This window comes from Echeneis naucrates, chromosome 21 (genome assembly GCF_900963305.1).
Source record: "Echeneis naucrates chromosome 21, fEcheNa1.1, whole genome shotgun sequence".
In the NCBI taxonomy this organism is placed as follows: Eukaryota; Metazoa; Chordata; class Actinopteri; order Carangiformes; family Echeneidae; genus Echeneis; species Echeneis naucrates.
Genome location: NC_042531.1, coordinates 4,220,121 through 4,240,256, shown reverse-complemented (window position 1 = coordinate 4,240,256; position 20,136 = coordinate 4,220,121). Strand labels below are relative to the sequence as shown.

General features: G+C 38.4%; 1 protein-coding gene across 1 annotated transcript in view; it reads left to right on the top strand.

Moving 5' to 3' along the window:
- The window catches only part of pdia5 (protein disulfide isomerase family A, member 5), a 47,965-nt gene that overhangs the window by 2,798 nt on the left and 25,031 nt on the right, over positions 1–20,136 (top strand). The window contains exons 2-7 of the mRNA XM_029530250.1: positions 8,539–8,665; positions 11,064–11,151; positions 16,178–16,261; positions 16,384–16,429; positions 18,665–18,757; positions 20,071–20,131. Of these exons, the coding sequence (XP_029386110.1) occupies positions 8,539–8,665; positions 11,064–11,151; positions 16,178–16,261; positions 16,384–16,429; positions 18,665–18,757; positions 20,071–20,131 (499 nt within the window). The remainder of the gene's footprint in view (positions 1–8,538; positions 8,666–11,063; positions 11,152–16,177; positions 16,262–16,383; positions 16,430–18,664; positions 18,758–20,070; positions 20,132–20,136) is intronic.

Sequence of the window (20,136 nt, the reverse complement as noted above, 5' to 3'; positions counted from 1 at the left end):
ATGACAACAAATTAAATTTTACAAAAATCTATCGTACCATCAGAAGCTTTTCGCGTTTCAAATTCTGTGTTATGAAATAGCATGAGAATCTGAATACTCAAGTGAACATTTTGACTTGTGAGAATATTCAGTTGTTTACACTATCAGTAAAAACTGACACGGTGCCAAACAGTGCTTGGTATTACTTTTAATTATGTAGAACAGAAAAGCATTCTCTGTTTTACATTATTAAAAGTAAAACCCTTTGAGACTTTTACTCAAACAGAAGAGGCAATTTGGAAATGGCATTCTTCACTCCAGGATATTGTGGTTGAAACTATTTTCAAACATTTTACAAACCACGTGTTAATTGCTTAATTGAAAAAGCAACCATCAGATTAATAGATAAAGAAAAAATAATTAGCAACTGCCCTAAAAATGACATGTCAAAATGGTTATATATCTGTGATTACTTTTGTCCTTATCACCCAAACCAGTGGCCCGTCCTGTCTGTGAGTGTGCAAGCGTTTAGTGTGTCTGTGTGTGGATGTGAATCCACAAGGGAGGGGGTAAACCACTGCACCACTTTTATTGCAGGGCAGCTGTCTGGGTGGTAAAGGCTTGCCTCTCAAAACTATTTCATCCAAACATGCTCCACAGACACGCACACAAAATTAACAATTTAATTAACTAGTTTGCGCGTAACTGGTAAAGTTGCAGCGTTGTCTCTGAGTCAGTGATTCTTTTTCAGGCCAGAATAATCAATATGTGCGACCCTACCTGTTTTCAGTGACATTTTATTTACATATTCTTAAAACAAATACTGTGACATGCCAGGGCATGTAGTCCTAATGGATTTATCCCCCATAGATGGATGTTACTGACATTTAGTCCTTGGCAGGTATTGTAGACTGTCATAATCTCACAGTAACAAATTTGTTTGTCTGTCTGTCAAATGTCTGTTTATTTTAGAAGCATCTTCTTTACCCACTGATTGCTAATAATAGTCATTTTTTTTCCTTTTTCTTTGCTCTGTAATTGCTTATAGACTTGAAAAATTCCCCACGCAGTCCCCCTAGACCAAAAGGTGGCCCTATCGAATATTGTTCAATCAACAATTCAAAACCCAAAGAATATCAACTTAACATTTTTGTGAAATAGAGAAAAGCTACAAACTTTGACATCTGAAAGTCAATAACCAGTGAATATTTTTTTTTCAGATAACTCAAACTATAAATAATTTATCAATTTAATCTTTTCAGCTCTGCCAGTGGTGGGAGTAGCCCAGTTTAACCTCATTACAAATCTGCATAATTAGTAAGAGCACAAAGGAAATGAAATACTTCAAAAGAAAAACAACTGGTCTAATAGAATGACATATTATAATTTGCACATTTGAAAATCTTGAATTAAAATGAATTAACAAAGAAATTGTATGAAGACAAATAACTAATCCACTTCTATCCACAAGCACATTTGGCCAGAAGCCAAAAGTTATTAACATGTACAAGAACAATGGTAAGTGTACCTTTGGACTTAATAACTGGTTGAACTACCTTCTTGGCACCGTCTTCATGTCTGTGACACAGGAATCTGAACACAGAGAGGAGGAAGACGAAGATGCAGAAAATAGTCAACATGGCCTCCAAGCTCTTAGTGCAGACACAAAAGCAGCAGCAAGGTAGCATTTCTTAAAAACAAAAAGCTGACAGAATAATTAACAATCTTTTTATCCACTGGACAGTCAACCTGTATCTGTGGGGATGTTGTTATACATCACTGACTCCTAGTAGAAATATCTACAAATCCACCCCAAGTGTTGACAAGGAGACAAATGAAACTCGAACTCGGTAGACTAGGATACAGTGTAATGTTCCTCACTGTCCTGCACTGCACACTAGGTTAATGTGACATGGTGTACAGACTAGACTTGTGTCATGTGAATGGTATTGTTACGAATGAGCATGCTGAAATGATGGATGTATTGTTGTTTTGCAAGTTGTATTTTTCAAGAATCTGTGTGCTGAGGTATTGTCAAATGTATGGATGTGTTAAGGTGAAAGTAAAGGAACATTTACAGAGGTTTTTTTTTTTTTTTTTTTTTTTTTGGTAGTAACAATTTTAAAAGCACAATCAAAGCAGCCACAGCAGCCACAGCAGCTGCTGACGTGCACAATGTTCAGGAGGAATTTTGGACCATTATTCCTCATTGAACCATTTGAGTTTAGCTAAATTGGATGAGATGTGTGTGATTGGCTCTCCGAGGTCAGTACACAGCATCTCTCCCGGGTTAAGGTCTGGCATTCTTAGTCTGAACTCATTCAGTTACAAAACTGATATTTAGGGTCATTGCTTTTGCTGCATCATCCAGCTTCTACTGAGCTTCAGCAGGTGAACGGACGCTGACATTATCCTCTACGATATGGTGATAATCTTGGAAAACTTCCCATCTGATAGCAAAGCTGCCCTGACTCAGAGGCAGCAACGCAGCCACAAATCATGATGCTGCCCACATTCTTCTTCACCTTTCAGATGATGTACTATGTACAACTCACATTTTGATAATTTAAGCAATGAGCATTTATTTCAAAAAGGTCAAACATTTTGAATGCTGTTTAAAACGGAAGCAGTTGAGCTAAGTTCCACAATCTGCAAAATTGTAAAAAATTTTGCTGATGGGTTGCTAGGTGCTATTCTGTAATCAGTATTATCTGCAGAGCCTTGATGGCATGTCAGCAGGCTCAGACTTACATGGCTGAAAGCTGAAAGCTGATAGTTGCCAAAGCTGCTAATTGATTGTGCCTCTGCTCAATTGAGAGCTGAGAAGCTTCTAAATCTGTGCTCAGTGTGTTATTGGATGCTGCATAGCTTCCTTTACTGCCAGTCCACACAAACCAGCATCCACCTGACCGGCTCATTAGTCAGAGGAAACTCAAGGCAATTGCTTGACAAACGTTGGTGTGATTTGTGCTGATTCAGAACTGCCCCGAGAGCTGGATGCCATTTATTAAGCAGATTTGTCATAGCAGATGGAGGGTGTGGGCTCATGGCGGTACAAGGGGGGGATAGCACCTGCTGCTTGGTAAGCTCCACATTTTTTTCCAGCAACATGACAAGACATACCTTTATGGCAGATATGGAAGGCCAATATACAAAGCACCGATGGGTTTCCTCAATACTGAGGCTGAGTTTGTGCTGCACTGAGTCATGTACTCACACAGTGCCTCAGTGGAGTTATCAAGGATGAAGTATCACTGATGATGGAAGAATTTCAGGTAAATTACAGTTATGAGAATGGATTCCGTTGAAAGGGTCATAGTTGACATTTTAGCTGTTGTCTAAGAGCCAACATCTTAGGTGGAATTTGAACAGAGCCCAGGTTCTTTCCATCGTTGCAACAATTTTAGTTAACCCTTGCTTTTAATGCGGTGTGATGTGTGAGACTAACACAGGTTAGTATGAACCTGTCTTAGCACAAATACTAGTATGAGTGTATACATGGTAATAAAAACCCTGACCCTGGGTGAGTCCAACCTTTTATCAACACAGTCATGTTCAGATTTTCTATTGATGCAGTTGTGTGGTCCGTTGTATTGCTGTTGGTTTGAATTTTCAAAGCAACAGATAAAGATCAGATAGGCATATTTTTTTGTCTCTTTTTGTACCATGTTGTTGATTTTAGTGTGTTTTTATGTTTAGCTTGTTCGAGAATATCAACATCTTCATATGATTGTTCACGTTTACTCAGTTGATAGACAAATGTGGTTAATTGATACAGAAAAAACAATTAATTCAAATCACCAGCTTGACGTATAGAATTGCTCCTCAGCCAGTGATTCAGAACTTTATATACTGAAGTGTCTTCTCCCATCACTCTCCCTCTCCCTGCTTTCTGTTCTGGTTTCTGATTTAGCATTTGTGATGGAGCCCAGCATCTGTGTAACTGAAAAATGAGTTTGTGTGTATTACCAAATCATGCTGCTCTCTTCGGGTCTCATCTCCATTGAACTGCGTTATATCCATAAGGCTGTCTCTCTGATGTGTGTGTTGAGGAGATGGTACTAATGGGGAGAGACATTGTTGGTATATGAATGCAGCAGCATTGTAATGTGATGACCAAATTGTTGTGGGACAAGGCTCAGTTTGCCAGTATCAGTCATCTGCCAACTGAGATGGGGGGCAGACCAGTGAATCAGACATGTTGTCCTCAAGTCTGCAGGTCAATGCAAAGTAAAACTGAGTATCCTGAATAGGAGCTCTTCTGTTCAACTTTATTTAGTGGATTTTAGTTACACATGGATGTGTCTCAGGTCTTTTGAGAGTGGAGTTGTTTGGAAATTATTATCAAGATTTAGACAGCATTAACGGTTAGTCTGAGTTGGAATTACATTACCTAAAAATGCTAAACATAAACAGTACCTCATGTTTCATGCACAAGGTCCCAAAACTTTGTCAAACTACACCATCTTCAAACAGGCACATGGCAATCAGTGCATGTTTTTAAAGTATTCATTCATTCATTTACCACTTATCTGTTTCCGGGTCATGGGGTGGGGGGCACACTCAAGAACCGAACGCGCAACCTTCTTGTTGTGGGGCAACAGCGCTAACCACGTTGCTGCCTAACCCTAACCCTGTTTTAACAGTATTAAGGCTTTAAATGCCAACCATTTTGTCAACCAACATCGTTTTTTATGTATTGATGGTTTTTCCTTTTCTCACATGCCTGATTAAACAATGTTCCAACGATAACAAAGGCTTGTAAATGAACCAAAGAAAAACAGCCAAGGATGTGAAAGGTTAAGTGATTAATTAAGAAACTGGCTCACACTGCAGTCTCTTAAATATGATTAGATTGTGATAGGATTTTTTTTTCCCCTTGAACTTTGTGACCATTATTCAGGCAATGCAAATCACATGAACTAATATTGGGATTTTTTTCATTATTTTGTGCTGGATCACATCTTACATTTAAAGCAGCTTCTAATTTTGCTTGTTTACTTATCAGGCCTTGATAATGAATAACAGAAGGCTTGAGAGTGCATGGGGCATCATTCACATATTCACTGAAGTTGCCATCCCTCTTACTGAAGGTAATGGAGGTCCTCATAGATAACATGTGGAAAAGGAATTATCCTCCCATGCAAATCCCAGATTGTCCTGTTAAAGTCAGTGAGGATGTTGAAACTGAAATTGCACGGTTGGTGTCAAATCCATAGAAACAGCCAATCATTAAGATCACTAAGTAAAAGACTAAATTTTAGGAATATGCAACATTTTTTTCTCTTGGACTTTATCCATCATGCACCCTGATCCCCAAATGAACCTATTGTGCAGGTTTCATGATTTGCAGGAGCTTTAAGCGGGATTTAGCAGTTTAGAATTTACAGAGAGGCCCACAAGCTGCAAACTGTAGATGCTAAGGTTGAATGTGAGGTTTTTAACAGATATTCATGGGTACATTATTTTTAATTTTCATTAATTTATCAAAATTTCATTAGTAATAATCTTAAACTTGAGATGATGATGATGATGATGGTTATGATTATGATTATTACTGATAATCATAATCATAATAAACATTTTCAACAGATTGTATTGTGAAATAAACTGTTGTTCCTTCTTTCTCCCTATGAGAGAGCAAATGAACTGAAGTATTGATAGCTAGAGAGGCAATTAATTTGATAAAGACCGCTCTGATATGCTAAACATGAGTTGCATGCTGTTCTTATCATGATCTGCTTGTATTTATAATTTTCAGTTCTTGTTGAAGAATTTATAGCCATCCCAGAAAGGAAAAAACACCCACAATCAAGGGGCATACCATGAAAAGATTCTTATCACAGCTTCATTTTCTTCTTATTATTTATACAGTTTGTGTTACTTGCGTCCTCCACATTATCTGAATACACTCTTAGCTTTGTATTTGCTGTCGCTGCTCAGCTGCATTCATGTTTTCTATTTTCACTCCATGGGCGCGTGCATGATTTTAACAAAACCCCAGCTGAAATCATCAACGGTGCAGTATAATGCAGTCTCTGAATAGGCCTGTCATTTACAGCGCTTTTTGAGGAAAATGCCAGCAGAGTTGAGTTATTTCTATAATTGAGCATTATTTAGAGAGATGATGCACTGCTCGGTTGGTGGAAGACTTGCATCACATCACCATCTCCAGAATCCGTGTTTTTCTCAACCGCCTCTTTGACTGAAGGTATAAGGTATCAGTCAGTGCATTTCACGCAATAGAGGCAGTACTTAAGGATGCTTCATGTAACCAAGTAATTCCCAGTGCCTCTTTTTAGATTCATGAACGAAGTATTCAGCTCGGAGTCTGCTGACAGCTCAAAATACTGTTAGCACTATTTATCTCACCACAGACATGATTCCGAAAAAAATCAAGCATCTCACAAAAAAGGCATCAGCAGGCCTTTATATAGAGTACATTAAACTAAATAATCTCCTGATGAGTATGTCAAAATCAACATTCTTCACTCTTTTTTTTTTTTTTTTTTTTTTCCTTGAAGAACCTAAATGAAGGAAGCACCATTAAACTATGGCGTATCAGAAGGCCTGGGAAGTTGAAGGGTGTAAATGAAAGTTTTGGGTATACAGCAGTTATTAAAGATTCCACATGTGATTCAGGGTTGCACTAAAACAGGTTGAAACGTCATAGAAACTGTTCATACAGCCCCTCATAGCACAACTGCCCAGAAGCATGAAGTACATATTGATTTACCTGAGAAAAAGCTATCCTTTGAAATATATTGATCACAGATGGGTCAGTGGTCAACAAGCAGATAAGTCTTCTGAAGTGGTTTGTGATATTCTGTTTTTATAGGTTTTGACTCGTTTTGTTGCCGTGACTTTGGGTGTCTTTGTAGTTTCTGTGGATTGGTAAACAGCACGCTTTTCAGTACTTGATCCTCAAAGAATTTCATTGTCTTTTTCCCTCAGAAAAACTCACTATTCTTAGACCAGCATAAGGTCACATTTACAATGTTAATAAATGTGAGCTTGTCAGGATAGCAGAAAGACAATTGCAGTAAATGTGCCGTTTGTAGGGACATAGTGATTAGGTCATTTAGAACCATGCTCAGTTTTCATGATTTTAATCCGTCAAGCAGGCCTTCAAGTAGTCTATCACATTTCCCGTCTCACACGGATAATTACGACAGTCTGCCATCTCCTCTCATCTCCTCCTAATCATGCCCACCTCCATCTCAAAACCACAGTATCCTCACCTATGCACACAGTGCCACCTCGACACCCCTGGCTTTCTGGTTCTCATGGGTGAAACTGAATTGTAACTCTGCTTGCATTTAGCTCCTCATCACATCAGCCTATTCATGCACTGACTTTAAGTGACAAAATGCACAGAGATCAGCAGCCCAATCCAGCTAATTAAGGCTCAATACAAATAACACTCAAAAAGGCAAATTATTAACATCACATACATATACACAGCTCAGGAAATAAATCATCTGTTCACCTCTTTCTAAGCTCACGGCTTTTCTCACTTAATTTGGAAATTTACTGATGAGCAGAGTGTAGTGTCTTAAGATTCCCATCAGACATGCCTGAAAAGAGCAACCATTTGGGAATTAAAGTTAGAAAATGAGCCTGACAGGTGTTTGTTTTCATTCCAGGTGATATCAGTCATCATGCAGGATCCGCTGAGCGAGCAGACAGTGTTTGGTGTCTAATTTGGTTCTCTGTATGCAGAAAGGAAGGACTTTTTAATGAATGGTGATGGCACAGAGACAATTAGAATTCACAGAATTACCTTCATATGACTTGAGTATAATCAGTCTTGGATTTTTATCTTCTTTTTTCCTTTTTTTGTCATCTTTGATTAAAGTGCAGGCCTCTCAATATGGGCTTTGTTTCTCGTACAAGGTGTGTCACCCCATTAGTGTAACCAGCAGTGTTTGGAAAGTCGAAGGAACCATTCAGACTAATGATGCCGATGTACCCACCCGTTGTTGTCTTTGAAGCCACCTTCAGTGCAGCTTGATAATGGAAATAACATGTTTTCTTTGTGCCTCATTTGGTGAAAAGAAAGCCGTTAATTCTGCGCTGGAGTTTTTAATTTTGTTCCACCTCAGTTTAATATCAAGTTAAGGTTTGGACGGCACCTACAGTCACTACTGTAGTGCTGTAAAATGAGATTAAACCCAGTGTCTGCACATGGGCACTAATTTCATTATTGGAGAATAGCTATAGTTCAGAGCACTTGAGATAGACATGCATTAGCTGCTTGATTTATAATTGACCACCAGTAGCTGCATGGCTGCTAGACACCTAGAAACATACAGGAGAGTGTGGACATTAAATTGTGACTCTTCTCATATTTCTATGTTCATGAACAATGTCAAGCCCATAATGTGTTCAGTGAAATTCAACAGATGACTGAGCTTGAATTTGTAGATTTCATGGCAGTCTGTGTATTGGATTTTAGTAAAGCAAGCATAACCGGCTGTACGAGAAAATGATGAAACTGCCTGGAGGGAAAAAAAACCCACCTATAGTTAACAGTTATGTTTGTGTGTGTTTCACCAGTTGTGGCTGCTGCCAGTGTTGGACACAGTGAAGGTGTCTCCTCTCATTGAGAAGGTCAGCGACCACAAAGACTTCAAGAAACTTCTCAGGACGAGAACCAATGTTCTAGTACTCTACACAAAGACAGGTACGTAATTAATTTTTTAAAAGAACTTGTGACTAATTATAGGTTGGCGTTGTGGTTAGGCATCCATTGTCTCCATCAGGGCGGGGGCAGGTACAGCTGTCCAAACAGTCAAAGTAATGGATCAGTACCAATGCTTGAACTATCTCAATAATTCTCAAATAGCTTGTCCCTTGCAAGGTCATGTGGAGTGCTGGAAAGGCAAGGTAATAATTGTCTCTATTTTTTTGTACTATATTGCAAAATCAAACTTTGTATTTTTATTTCCAAGAAGAGGAAAGCATTATTTTAGTGCTGATGTACTTATGTATTTGTACAAGTGCATAATTGCAGAAAATTGTTATCAGAGCAATTAAGTGTAAAATTCACATTTTCAGAACTACCTATTTAGCAACAGTTATCTCTGATGCCTTGAGGCGTGCTTGAGTGTCACTCAAAGTTGTCTCCCAACAGCGAAGGTTTTCAAACAAACATATTATTTATGGAAACAGGAGGTCATGCACAAAATCATTCAGACTCAAACCTCAAATGGCGTGTTGTGAAACTATTGACTTACATAAGTAAGATGGCATTTCCTTTAAATGTGGGATAGTAAGAACACTTACAACCATGACCACAACAATTCTAATGTTAGTAAGACAAAGCTAGTGGGCACATTCCTATACTGATAAGGGAACCTAAAAAATTAACATTAATTTAACGTTAGTGCAGTTGATTATATGTCAATTTTTTGCTTTAAGAATTTAAAATTCTGTTATCACACATCATTAAAATGGCTGAATTAAAATTCCTTTGATCATTCTAATAAGTGGTGCTCTAGCGCTTTTCCCAAATCTCATATAAATAATTAAAATGCAGTTTATCACAGTATCTTAAATGAATGAATTGAATATATTTACCACTGATGCTTTTCACAGCTTTAGGCGGCTTTACAGTGGTGATCATAGTGGACTGTCTCAGTCTTGGATGTATTTGTTAGAAGTTAAAGCACTTCATGCATCAAGCAGAGTAATGAAAACTCTGTTTTCTTCCAACCATTAGCAAACACCTAATGCACCCCAGTAGATTTTAATTCCATTTTCATTTGCATATTTCCGAGAAGCAGCAAAATGTACTCAGCAGGGCCTGTGGTAGAATTTGTTTGATATTACATATTATTCCATCCAAAAGATGCTCCTACCCTTCAATAAGCAGCAGAGGACTCTGAGCCCCACAGTCATAGATGTATTTGTTTCATAATTCATTTTTCTGGATCAGTCCACATGAGGTCATTGGATAAGGCTGCTAAGTATTGAGCAGTACCTCTGAAAACTAATTATCTGACTGCTTCTAGCCACATCACGTTCAGTCCTTGCAGTCCTGTGCTGCTCCTCACACATCACCAACCTGTGAGCCTGTGCAGTCAGTTCTGCTTGTTTTAGAGCCCATCAAACCTTTACAGAGAGCTCATCTGCCTAACCCACCAGCTACTATCTGCTCATATCACCTGCTGCATATACGGGATTAAACTTGCACGGAATTGCCAGATTTATTTATTTTTTGTTACCAACGCACAGTACAAGGCTGTACCCCTGCGGAGTCATGGCAGCGCCCCAAAAGCTAAATATAGTCACATCTTGGAGGAATTGTTTTCTTAATGCGCTGAATAAAGTACATTTGGTTTCTGGGGGAGTTTAAAAATGATGCATTGTGTTACACAAGAGCTAGAATAATACACTGTGTTTACTTTAGTTGAAGGAATCTGCTTCGCTTGCTATATCTTAAATCTCAAAATCAGTAATATTACTGTGTATGCTGTTGTTGCTGGTGCAGGTTATTACACTCCAGGTCTCTCCTCTTTAGGAGCACAGAGAGCAATCCGGTCAGCTCTATCTGCCATATTTTCTCTCTGACATGGTACAATGTCCAAATCTCCAGTGCTCCTGAACTCTCCACGTTGTTGCTGTGTGAGCTTACACTTGATGTTCATCACTGTATAATAGTGAGCACCATGCAGCAGATTCAGACTGTCATCCCCCAAAACATAACTGCTGTACCGCTCCCTCTTTAACGGAGAAGTTGGTCTGCTTCAGCAGTGGCAGAGTCTTTGTGTCACCATATAATCCTCCCATCTCCTGCTTAGTCACACTATTGTAAGATGTTGAAAGCTGATGTAACTTAAGCCCCCTCCCCGAACCCATCCAATGAAAGGTATTAGAAAACCCTCCTCCATCACCCCTCCAAACCAAACTCACTGATCTCTTTCTTCGTTACTTGGTGCTTTAGCTTCACTGTAACTCGAGTCCACTTAGCCGTGTTTGACATGACAGTGTCCTCTGTGTCTCGAGGTTCTGGGTTGTCCTCACCTATTGAGCGATTTTTGGTAACAAGCCTGACCACGGTTTATTCTTTGTGTTTGTAGCCACATCAGGAGACTCTCACCTGAAACTGCTGTCGGATGTAGCCCAGACAGTAAAAGGCCAAGGGACTATTGCCTGGGTCAACTGTGGGTAAGTAATGGGAAGATTTAAAAAAGCAAAACAACAAACCCCCCCCCCCCCCCCCCCAAAAAAAAAAAAAAAACAAAAAACAAAACGAGGACTTCTTCTCTGACCGTCACACCCATTATTTCCACACCATTCACAACATTACAGCCTCTTTTTTGTCCAAGGAATTTTCTGACAGCTACTATAAAGACAGAGCAATATACTTTCCTCAAGAATGTCTCCCTAGCCGTCCATCTGCACAATTTATAGTTTTTCCACCAGGCTGTAAATGGCCTTGTTCCACTGGCTCTATTGTATGGGCTCAATTTGACAAGAGGCCGCTCATTATTAGAGCTATTAAGGGTTTGAGTCTAATGTGTTGCACCTCTTTGTACCATTTCTGTTTTCCTTGGGTTTCTCAGAGTGAAATGAAAGATGGGGAAGGTATTTTCCCAACGTTTTCTCATGATGAACATGAAACATCATATAATCTTTTTATGTAATTCTTTTAGATTCTATTACTTTCTTTTTGTTTAAAAAAAAAAAATGTTTTTAAATTAACATTTTTATCATCATCATCACATAGGTTAGAGAAAAATTTCTAATATTAACTAAACAAGAGGCCAGGTTTAGGTGCTTGCTTTAAGGGTAGAAATTATGCCAAGATAGATGATTATTGCCATTCTTCATGAAAATAAACAATTCTGATGATTTATTTTATTTATTTATTTATTTAATTATTATTTTTATTATTTTTTTTTTTTTTCAAGCAAGAACCAAGTGATGGACACACTATAACACCATAACGAACATTCAAGTATGAGTTAAAGCTCCTTTATTTAATGTGAGAGAAAGCTGATGAAAACAAACCACGTGAAGATGACACCTTGAAGCAATAATCAGTTTATCTGTAATTAAAATATTAATTAGCATCGGCCTCACTTGATGCAGCACTTGACAGTGTAATGCAGATGTGAAGCAGATTTAGACATAATAATAGTAAAAAATCATCACCTTTTTTCATTTAGTAACAAATTGATTTATCAAAAAATAACCTATAGTTCATTCATTCGTTTATCTTCTACCACTCATCTGTTTCTGGGTCGAGGAGGGTCCCAGAGCCAATCTCAGCTCACATTGTGTGAGGATGGGGTCACCCTGGACAGGTCTTCAGTCCATCACAGGGTCAACACTTAGAGACAGACAGAGACCAACAACCACTCACATTCACACTCAGACCTACAGACAATTTACAGTCAGCAATAAACCCAAACACAATGTCTTTGGATGGTGAGTGGAAACCCACGCACGCACGGAGAGAACATGCAAACTCCACACAGAAAGGCCCCAGGCCCGGAAACCAAACAACAGCGCTATAACCTATAGTTATTCAATTACATTTTAATAACATTGATTTGTTTTTATCCGTCATAGTTCATACTCTTCTACCAAAGAATATGAATTTTCCATCAGACATCTTTCTCCAGTCCAAACTGCAGAAGTGTTTAAGAAAAGGCTTGATACTCCCAAGATACCAACAGGAAATGTTTCCCTCACAGCTTGCTTTATTCCCTGCTGATCTGATTTTGGCCTGTTATTCTTTCTGCCCTTCCTGGTGTTCAGTTCCACTTACTTTATTACATTATTTTTTCTACCTGTCAACCCATCAACTAACAAAGGCATTGCCATCACCAGAGAGGAAAGAATGTGTGATAAAACAGGATACTATGAGGAAGGCAGTAACTCCCCTTTGACACCTACTGCTCTTTGCACCATTCACAATCCTTCTCAAGCTTATCCGGGATACAGGACCATGAGGACAGTCTGAAGAATTATCAGAAATTTTTGTGTTCCCGTTTATCTTCAGAGGCACTCCATGACACATGTATTTGAGGCTTACTTTCGACAGTTACTGTCTTTCTCTCCAAGAGTATGGTTTCATCCCTGTCTTTTCCAACAACTCCAGCATGCTAGAGACTGTGATAATGTTAAGCAGAGATTTATGTTGGGCCAGATTCCTGCCAGGGGAGCTTGAACGAGCCGGGCTCATCACTGCAGGACAGAAGGATTCAATGCCAGGCTCTATAGCAAAGCATTGTGCTGTGTGGCATATTTCTCCACCATCTCAAATGGACCAACTCCAAATCAAAACTCCAGCTAAGAGCTCATGGTGGACAGTCGGGGAAGAGAGAGCAGAGCGCATATCACAGCGTGAGAACGATCAGCCCTGCCAAGGAAGAGGGCCACCAAGGCCAGAATGACACACTTTGAACAGATGACAGGGACCTGAGTGGTGGCCAACTGGGATCCACTGGAGGGATGGATGATCTCATACAGGAAGAGACTGTTCTGGCTTCCATTCATCTGAAAATCTAGAACAGACAGAAGAAACGGGGTCCTGTTTGGGAAGGGGAAGGGCTAAGCACACACAATCACACCACAGAGTAGGATTTGTGTTTTTGGAGAGTAATAATTAAATGGGCTGCTTTATCCTCTTTGCTTTATTAATCCATTAATCATCCTTTAGAAAATGGACTTTCACTTTTGTCCTATGTAAAGTCTTGGCCCTAAACTTTTTAACTGCATATTTTTGTTTCTTCAATCTTAAAAACACACCTTGCTTAACTACCTCATCGCTCAAATATTTTTATTTTTGTACATCAAACTAATAACATTAAATGATATTAAACTATATAAATACACTGACTGCAAAGTTTTTGAAAGCTTGGATTTTTTCATTAGTAAATAAGTCACAAAGATAGCACACCTGTGTGTGTATGTATGTATGTATATATATATATATATATATATATATAAATAAAAACTGAGTGAACAAAAAATTTAGTGCACCCATAAGTTTGGGTGATAATTTTACTGTTTACATGTACAAATTTTTGCCTATTGTGATAACGATAATTGCCAACACCAACAAACATAAGTGCAGAGTTCAGATGAATTTCTAATAAACAGGCAGATCACGATCAGTAAACTAAACTGTTTAGTGAATCAAATAGTGTGAGTTTAATTGCTGACAAAGCTGGATAAACTCAAGGGATAGAAGTTTTTAGTTTAAACAAATTGTTTTCACAAATGTGAAATTAACCATGAGTGTGTTGAGTCTCTTCTAATCATTAGTGTGTCACTACACCAGTAATAGACTTGCTTTTCACTCTATCGTTGGCGCTTTGACAGTGACGCATGTACTGACGTTACCCCAGAGAAGAATGCGCAGTTGTGTCATCCAGATGAGTTGAAAATTCATCGCTTTTGTTCTCTTTGTACAAAACATTACCCAGTGAGTCACTTTGAATCCCGGAGGCTTCTGTTTGTCCTGTGGAACAAATGCTTTGAAAGAGACCTGCATTGCATTGGTCAGTTGTAAAAAAGCTAAGTTTAGAAATATGATGGCATGTAGCTTTTTTTTTTCTCTGACTCACTCTTACTGTGTGTCTAACAGTAAATTAGTCAACTAGGTGAACTACTGGCCCGTATTCAGGCATGTGGCCTATTCATATCCTTACAAAAAGACCCCTTTAATAAAACCTGATGATATCATGTGCACCTGAAAAGACGTGACATCTAGAGCCAAAAATCACTCTAGATAAAGTTACTTGAATGATGCCCCTTTGTCGACTTGTTAGAGGTTTAGAGTTCTCCTTGGCACAGCAGTGTTTTTGTCATCCTCTGTATGAGGCATTTAGAGTTCAGTTTGTTACTTGTGGCAGTGTTTCAGGGATTTGGGCGCAGCAGCAGACTGGTTTTGAATCGGATGACTGAACGTCCAAATAAGTGTCGAGGTCACATCTGTGCCTGGTGTGCCCTGCCTGGTGCCATCTGCCTTTGAGTCAGCAGTATATGGCACCGTGTGCACAGTCATCACCTGAAATATTGTCTGCCAATACCTGCTCACACAGGTTTATTTTTCCTCATATGATGCAAAACTACACTAAATGCACATTTTACTCTGGAAGTCATAACTGACTTCGCCCTCTTCTAATCTTTTAGCGCCAGCCATTCTTGCCAGCTGAGACTTCATAGTCTCTCTCCCTCTAAATTAATCCACATTTTTCTTGCTCTTCATTGCAAAAGGGGAACAGTACTTCATGATTCTGATAGTGCCTCATTGTATCAAGTGTGAAGTATGTGTAGGAGGCTCAATGCAGATTTATTTCCTTTCCAATAACAACTTTTTTTTTTCTCTCTCAATTACGGGAATATGCTTCTACGCAGTACAGTTAATAATCATGTATTTCCAATGCAGATGTGTGTGTTTGTTTATGCACAAACTAGGGAAACTCATGATCAGAGCAGGGAACTTTGTTTATATAACACTGCACATGTGAACAGATTGATCTGATGAAATGGTAATATCTTCATGCAGTATTGTCTCCCCTCCTACTAAATTAATTTCAGGGAAGTCTAAATGGAAAGACATTATCATCAAAAACATGTTGGCGAAGCATGTTCTTCAACATTGAGTACATAAAACAATAAATATACAAATAATACAAGAACTTTATACATAAGCTACTGATCAGAGGGAAAACATTACCCATTGGTTTTTGAACTGCTGTCTTTAAGCTTGGTTTTTTTGAAATCAGACTAACTGGTCTGGCCTATTTTCCTCAAAATGGGACCAGAATTTTAAAAATGAACATTGTGTTGTATTGAAGAGTTGAAACTAGAGGCTGAGGCTAAACTCAATTGGAAACTATTTCCTGGAGTAATGAATAAAGTGAAGCATTGGGCTATTTCCCCATAGACTGCAGCAAAATCTGCCTCTCTTGTTTTTGAAGCAACCAGTGGAGTCACGAGCAGAAGATAAAATGCAAGTTCACAGTTTTTTATGTTTAAGGTTTTATATGTGTATTTAATTAAAGAGTTGAAATGATGAACTCTTTATATTTTGTCTAGTTTAGTCACTGTATCACTCGGAGGTAGCTGAGCCCAACTTTTCGTTCTCTGAATACCAAAAAAGTGTATCTACTCTGCAAGACAAAATTATTACATGTGAGATTTCTATTTCTTTTTTCTTTTTTTTGTCTTTCAGAGACTCAGAGGGTCGTAAGCTGTGTAAGAAAGTGAAGGTGGACCCAAGCTCAAAACGTGGAGGAGCAGAGCTGCTACATTACAAGTGAGTAGCCAGAAATGTAGCTGCCTGTCAGATATTTGTGGATGCTTCACTGCTTTTTGGACTCCTGTATGTTTTCCACTGTTCACTGCTGGTGTTGTGAGTACTGTGTCTGCGTCTTACAGAGATGGGACATTTCACACAGAGTACCAGAGACCTGCTACTTTCAAGGTGAGCACCCCGCCGCAATCCTGCATCCTTCACATGTGTGCTTTGTGTGTCTAGTATTTACTAATTCACATTCATGGTGTCATTTCTTCCAAGTCAATACCCATGTTACAGTCTCCTGTGGAGTCCAGTTTGTCTGTGTTCATTCACTTCATTCAATTATTCAGATAACAGCAAATTTACTCAGCTTGTTCCAGATTGTGGATAAGTAATGCAGAGAAAATATATAAAATGTGATTTCTTTGACTGATGCACATTAAATACTAATTATTTTTTCCAAAAAATGAATTTGAACACAAAGAAACTCAGACAGTGCTGTGGTAACTTTATGATCTTTTCTCTGGACCTTTAAACCAGTTAATTTCAGTGTAATTTTCTACAGAAAATACCATTTTCGCATTTTGTGGCATTTTAATTACAAGCGATGAAACCGATATTTTTATCATAGAATTGATGATTATATAATTCTCAGCAATGTGACAATAATGAAAGAATTTGTTTGTTGTGATGAACTTGGACATAATTATCACTGAAATCTATAGCGATCATTAGGCTCAAACAGCATTGTAGTGATTGTCAGGTTACAATTTAGCTGTCCAGTCCGGATGTACTCTTTCTGCTTGTTGCATCACTTTCAGCCACAGCAGGGAGACACTTGGTACTAAGCATGCTTTGGGGATCAAAAACTTGGCTAAAACAGAGTGGCTCTTGAACTTGCATGTCAGATGTTAATGTCTCATTTGAACTGCTGAGTGTATAAATGAGTAACTATTAGAAACAAGAGTTATTCATATTACTATTTATTTCAAAATCATGGATAATCATGTTATTTGAAAGTACTATACTAATAATAGTATACTAAAATATTATTTGATACTAGCTACATACCAAGGGGTCCTAAATCCTGAATAGGAAGGCATTTATGAACACTGTGTTCCATGTGTCCACATATATAACCAAAACCTTCTGGTTGCTCACGTCTTAATGTCTGATAACAACCCTTAATGATACTGTTGAGAGGTCTGCTGTTCAGCTGCACCAATAAGCATTAGCATCCCAGAGTGACTCAGCAAATTATTACACAGCCCCCAGACCTCTTTGTGATGTTATTACTCTGATTTGGCTATTTGGGTTGCTAAATGCAAATCTAATTGAATGTTTGGGAAGAAAAACAAACATCAGTGTTTCACCTGTTATCCAGCAGTGGGTTGCATGGTTAGGTCTGATCTCACAGACGCCCATAGTCTGTTCAAAATATTGTTTTGTTTGCCTGTGATGAAACTAACATTTCCTTTGAATCTTCCTACAGAAAATAGTTATTTTAGTTTGCCACAAGATAAACTAGCAAACTTTATATAGAGGAGAATGAAAACAGATTCTTGTGTATAGAGGCCAATCACACAACAGGCATGTTTCATTAAGTACTCACTGACTGATGGGATTACACTATCTTTAATTATCTACAGTTTACCTACTTTGCTGGCTCAGTTTTTGTATAAGCCAGAGAAATTAATCTTTACCAGCCAAAAACTTTCCCCATTGCACCCTAAGAAACTTAATGTATGTAAATTAAAGTGTAAAATTGAAGTCTTGCAATTTGACACACTTAAAAATCTAATTGTGTTATAGACACAAAAACAGCAGAGTCCTAATTAAGAATCTATAAAATATGTAGAAATGATGTCCTTTTTCTAGAGGAAAACAAAACCCATCTTGAGCAAATCTGCTATCTGTTGCTCTTTTCTGTCTGTTTTCTGTTTTATTAACCTATTTCACTGACAGGTGGAAAAGCCACTGAAACAATAAAACAATAGTCTTACTTTAAGCTATTAAAAAAAAATCCAAACAATAAAATCATGTTAATAAAATATTCAGTCCACGATGCCATAATTTTACTGCTGCTGAATAAAATATATCCTGCTGTTGCCTCTGCAGACATATGGTTCAATATATTTACAGGAAGCTTTACCAGGCTCATTACCAGACACTTAAAGGTACTGAAATAGCTCTGACACCTCCTGGATGCACAAACATCTTGTGTTTGAGCTTCCATCTGCCACTGCCTACAGAAACAACTTCCGCAACGCGTTCCACGTACATCATCATCTGCCACTCTATTGTTCTCAGGAAATTTCTGTGCCAGTGATGTATTGTTGGAAGTGTTACCTTGCCTTAAGATTCTCAAAGATTCATCACTCAGATTTTATATCTTTTAAAATTTTTCTCTCTTCCGTTCAGTCCATGGTAGCATTTTTGAAAGACCCTTCAGGACCCCCACTGTGGGAGGAGAACCCTGAGGCAAAAGACGTCATCCACATAGAGACAGAAAAAGTAAGTGACCCAACCTTTTGGACTTTGGATAAATTATGAAGGATCTTCTAGCACAATATTGATGTTATTAAGAATACAAGATAAAGAAAAGAAGGTAATGCCTTGCAGGGTCAGCTCCCACTCTCCTGTCCCATCAAGGGTTTGATCAGCCTCTGAAGCCGAAGCTGACACGGCAGCATGTCCACCTCAAAAACACAGAGGGCCACATACAAAAGCAGCATATCTGGGCTTGATCATGAAAAAGCATAGCATAGTTCATAAAGTCTACCAATGTAGTAATAAAGCCCTGTCCATACAACTCAGAAAATAAATCTAAACAACTCTTGTCCATCCAGGTCGGATGACACTTTATTTTGAAACCCTCAACACATTCTTCCATTCTTAGGTTGACAGCCTAAGACACTCCTAGATGATAGAGAGGCAGCATTATGCGAGCCCTTTTTGTTTCATTTCGTGAGCAGTCCTGTCAGCTTTCGCCTGCCCATCCATTCATGCCTGGAGGCTTGTTGAACATGTCAACAAAAGCTTGTGCTGACTCTTGTTTTTTTTTTTGGGGGGGGGGTTGTGGCTGAGCTCATGAAGGTGATGATGAGGAAGAGAAACCGGTACAGAGCCTAATGTACCTGCTCTTCTCAGGAAAAAAAAAATCTTTTCGTTTCTTTTTATTTTACTTGCACAGAGTAATAACCTCCTGAGAAGCAGTTCTTGACGCAAAGATGGAGGTGTGCTTAGTTTCTTTAAAGCTCTGAATGCATAACAGAGAGATGTTGAACTGCAGGGGAATCAGGAAGTTGTAGTTACTATGGTCGGTACTGTTTCTTTGCCAAATGTACCATTCATTGAATTAACTGTAATTATTAGGGCTGAAATTTGTCACTGATTTCCCAAGTTACTCATCTGTTACTGTAATAAATAAATTATAGGTACATAAGTAATGTGCATACTAACATAAAAAAGATGCACATGACTGTTTTTTTTTTTTTTTTTATCACCGTCTTATTGCACATCTTCTGTAGCTCCTGGATGAAATGCAACTACACACCTATGTCTTCAGTGGAGCCTCATCTACTGTGTTTTTGTCTCTCAAATGCCTTGATCTCATAATCCTTGTGCAGGAGGATCGTTCACATGAAACTCATACATTCACAGGAGTCTGCAAAGGGAATGTCTTTAAAAAAAAAAAAAAAAAAAGGCTGATCTCTAGAGTTACAAATCAAATTCAATCTGATGCAACCTAGCAATAGAAGATATATTTTGTCTATGAATAGTGAAGCGTCTTAGTCATCTACATGCCCACTCTCTCTTCTTTTAAGGACTTCAGGAAGCTGCTGAAGAAAGAAGAGAGGCCGATCCTCATGATGTTCTACGCTCCCTGTGAG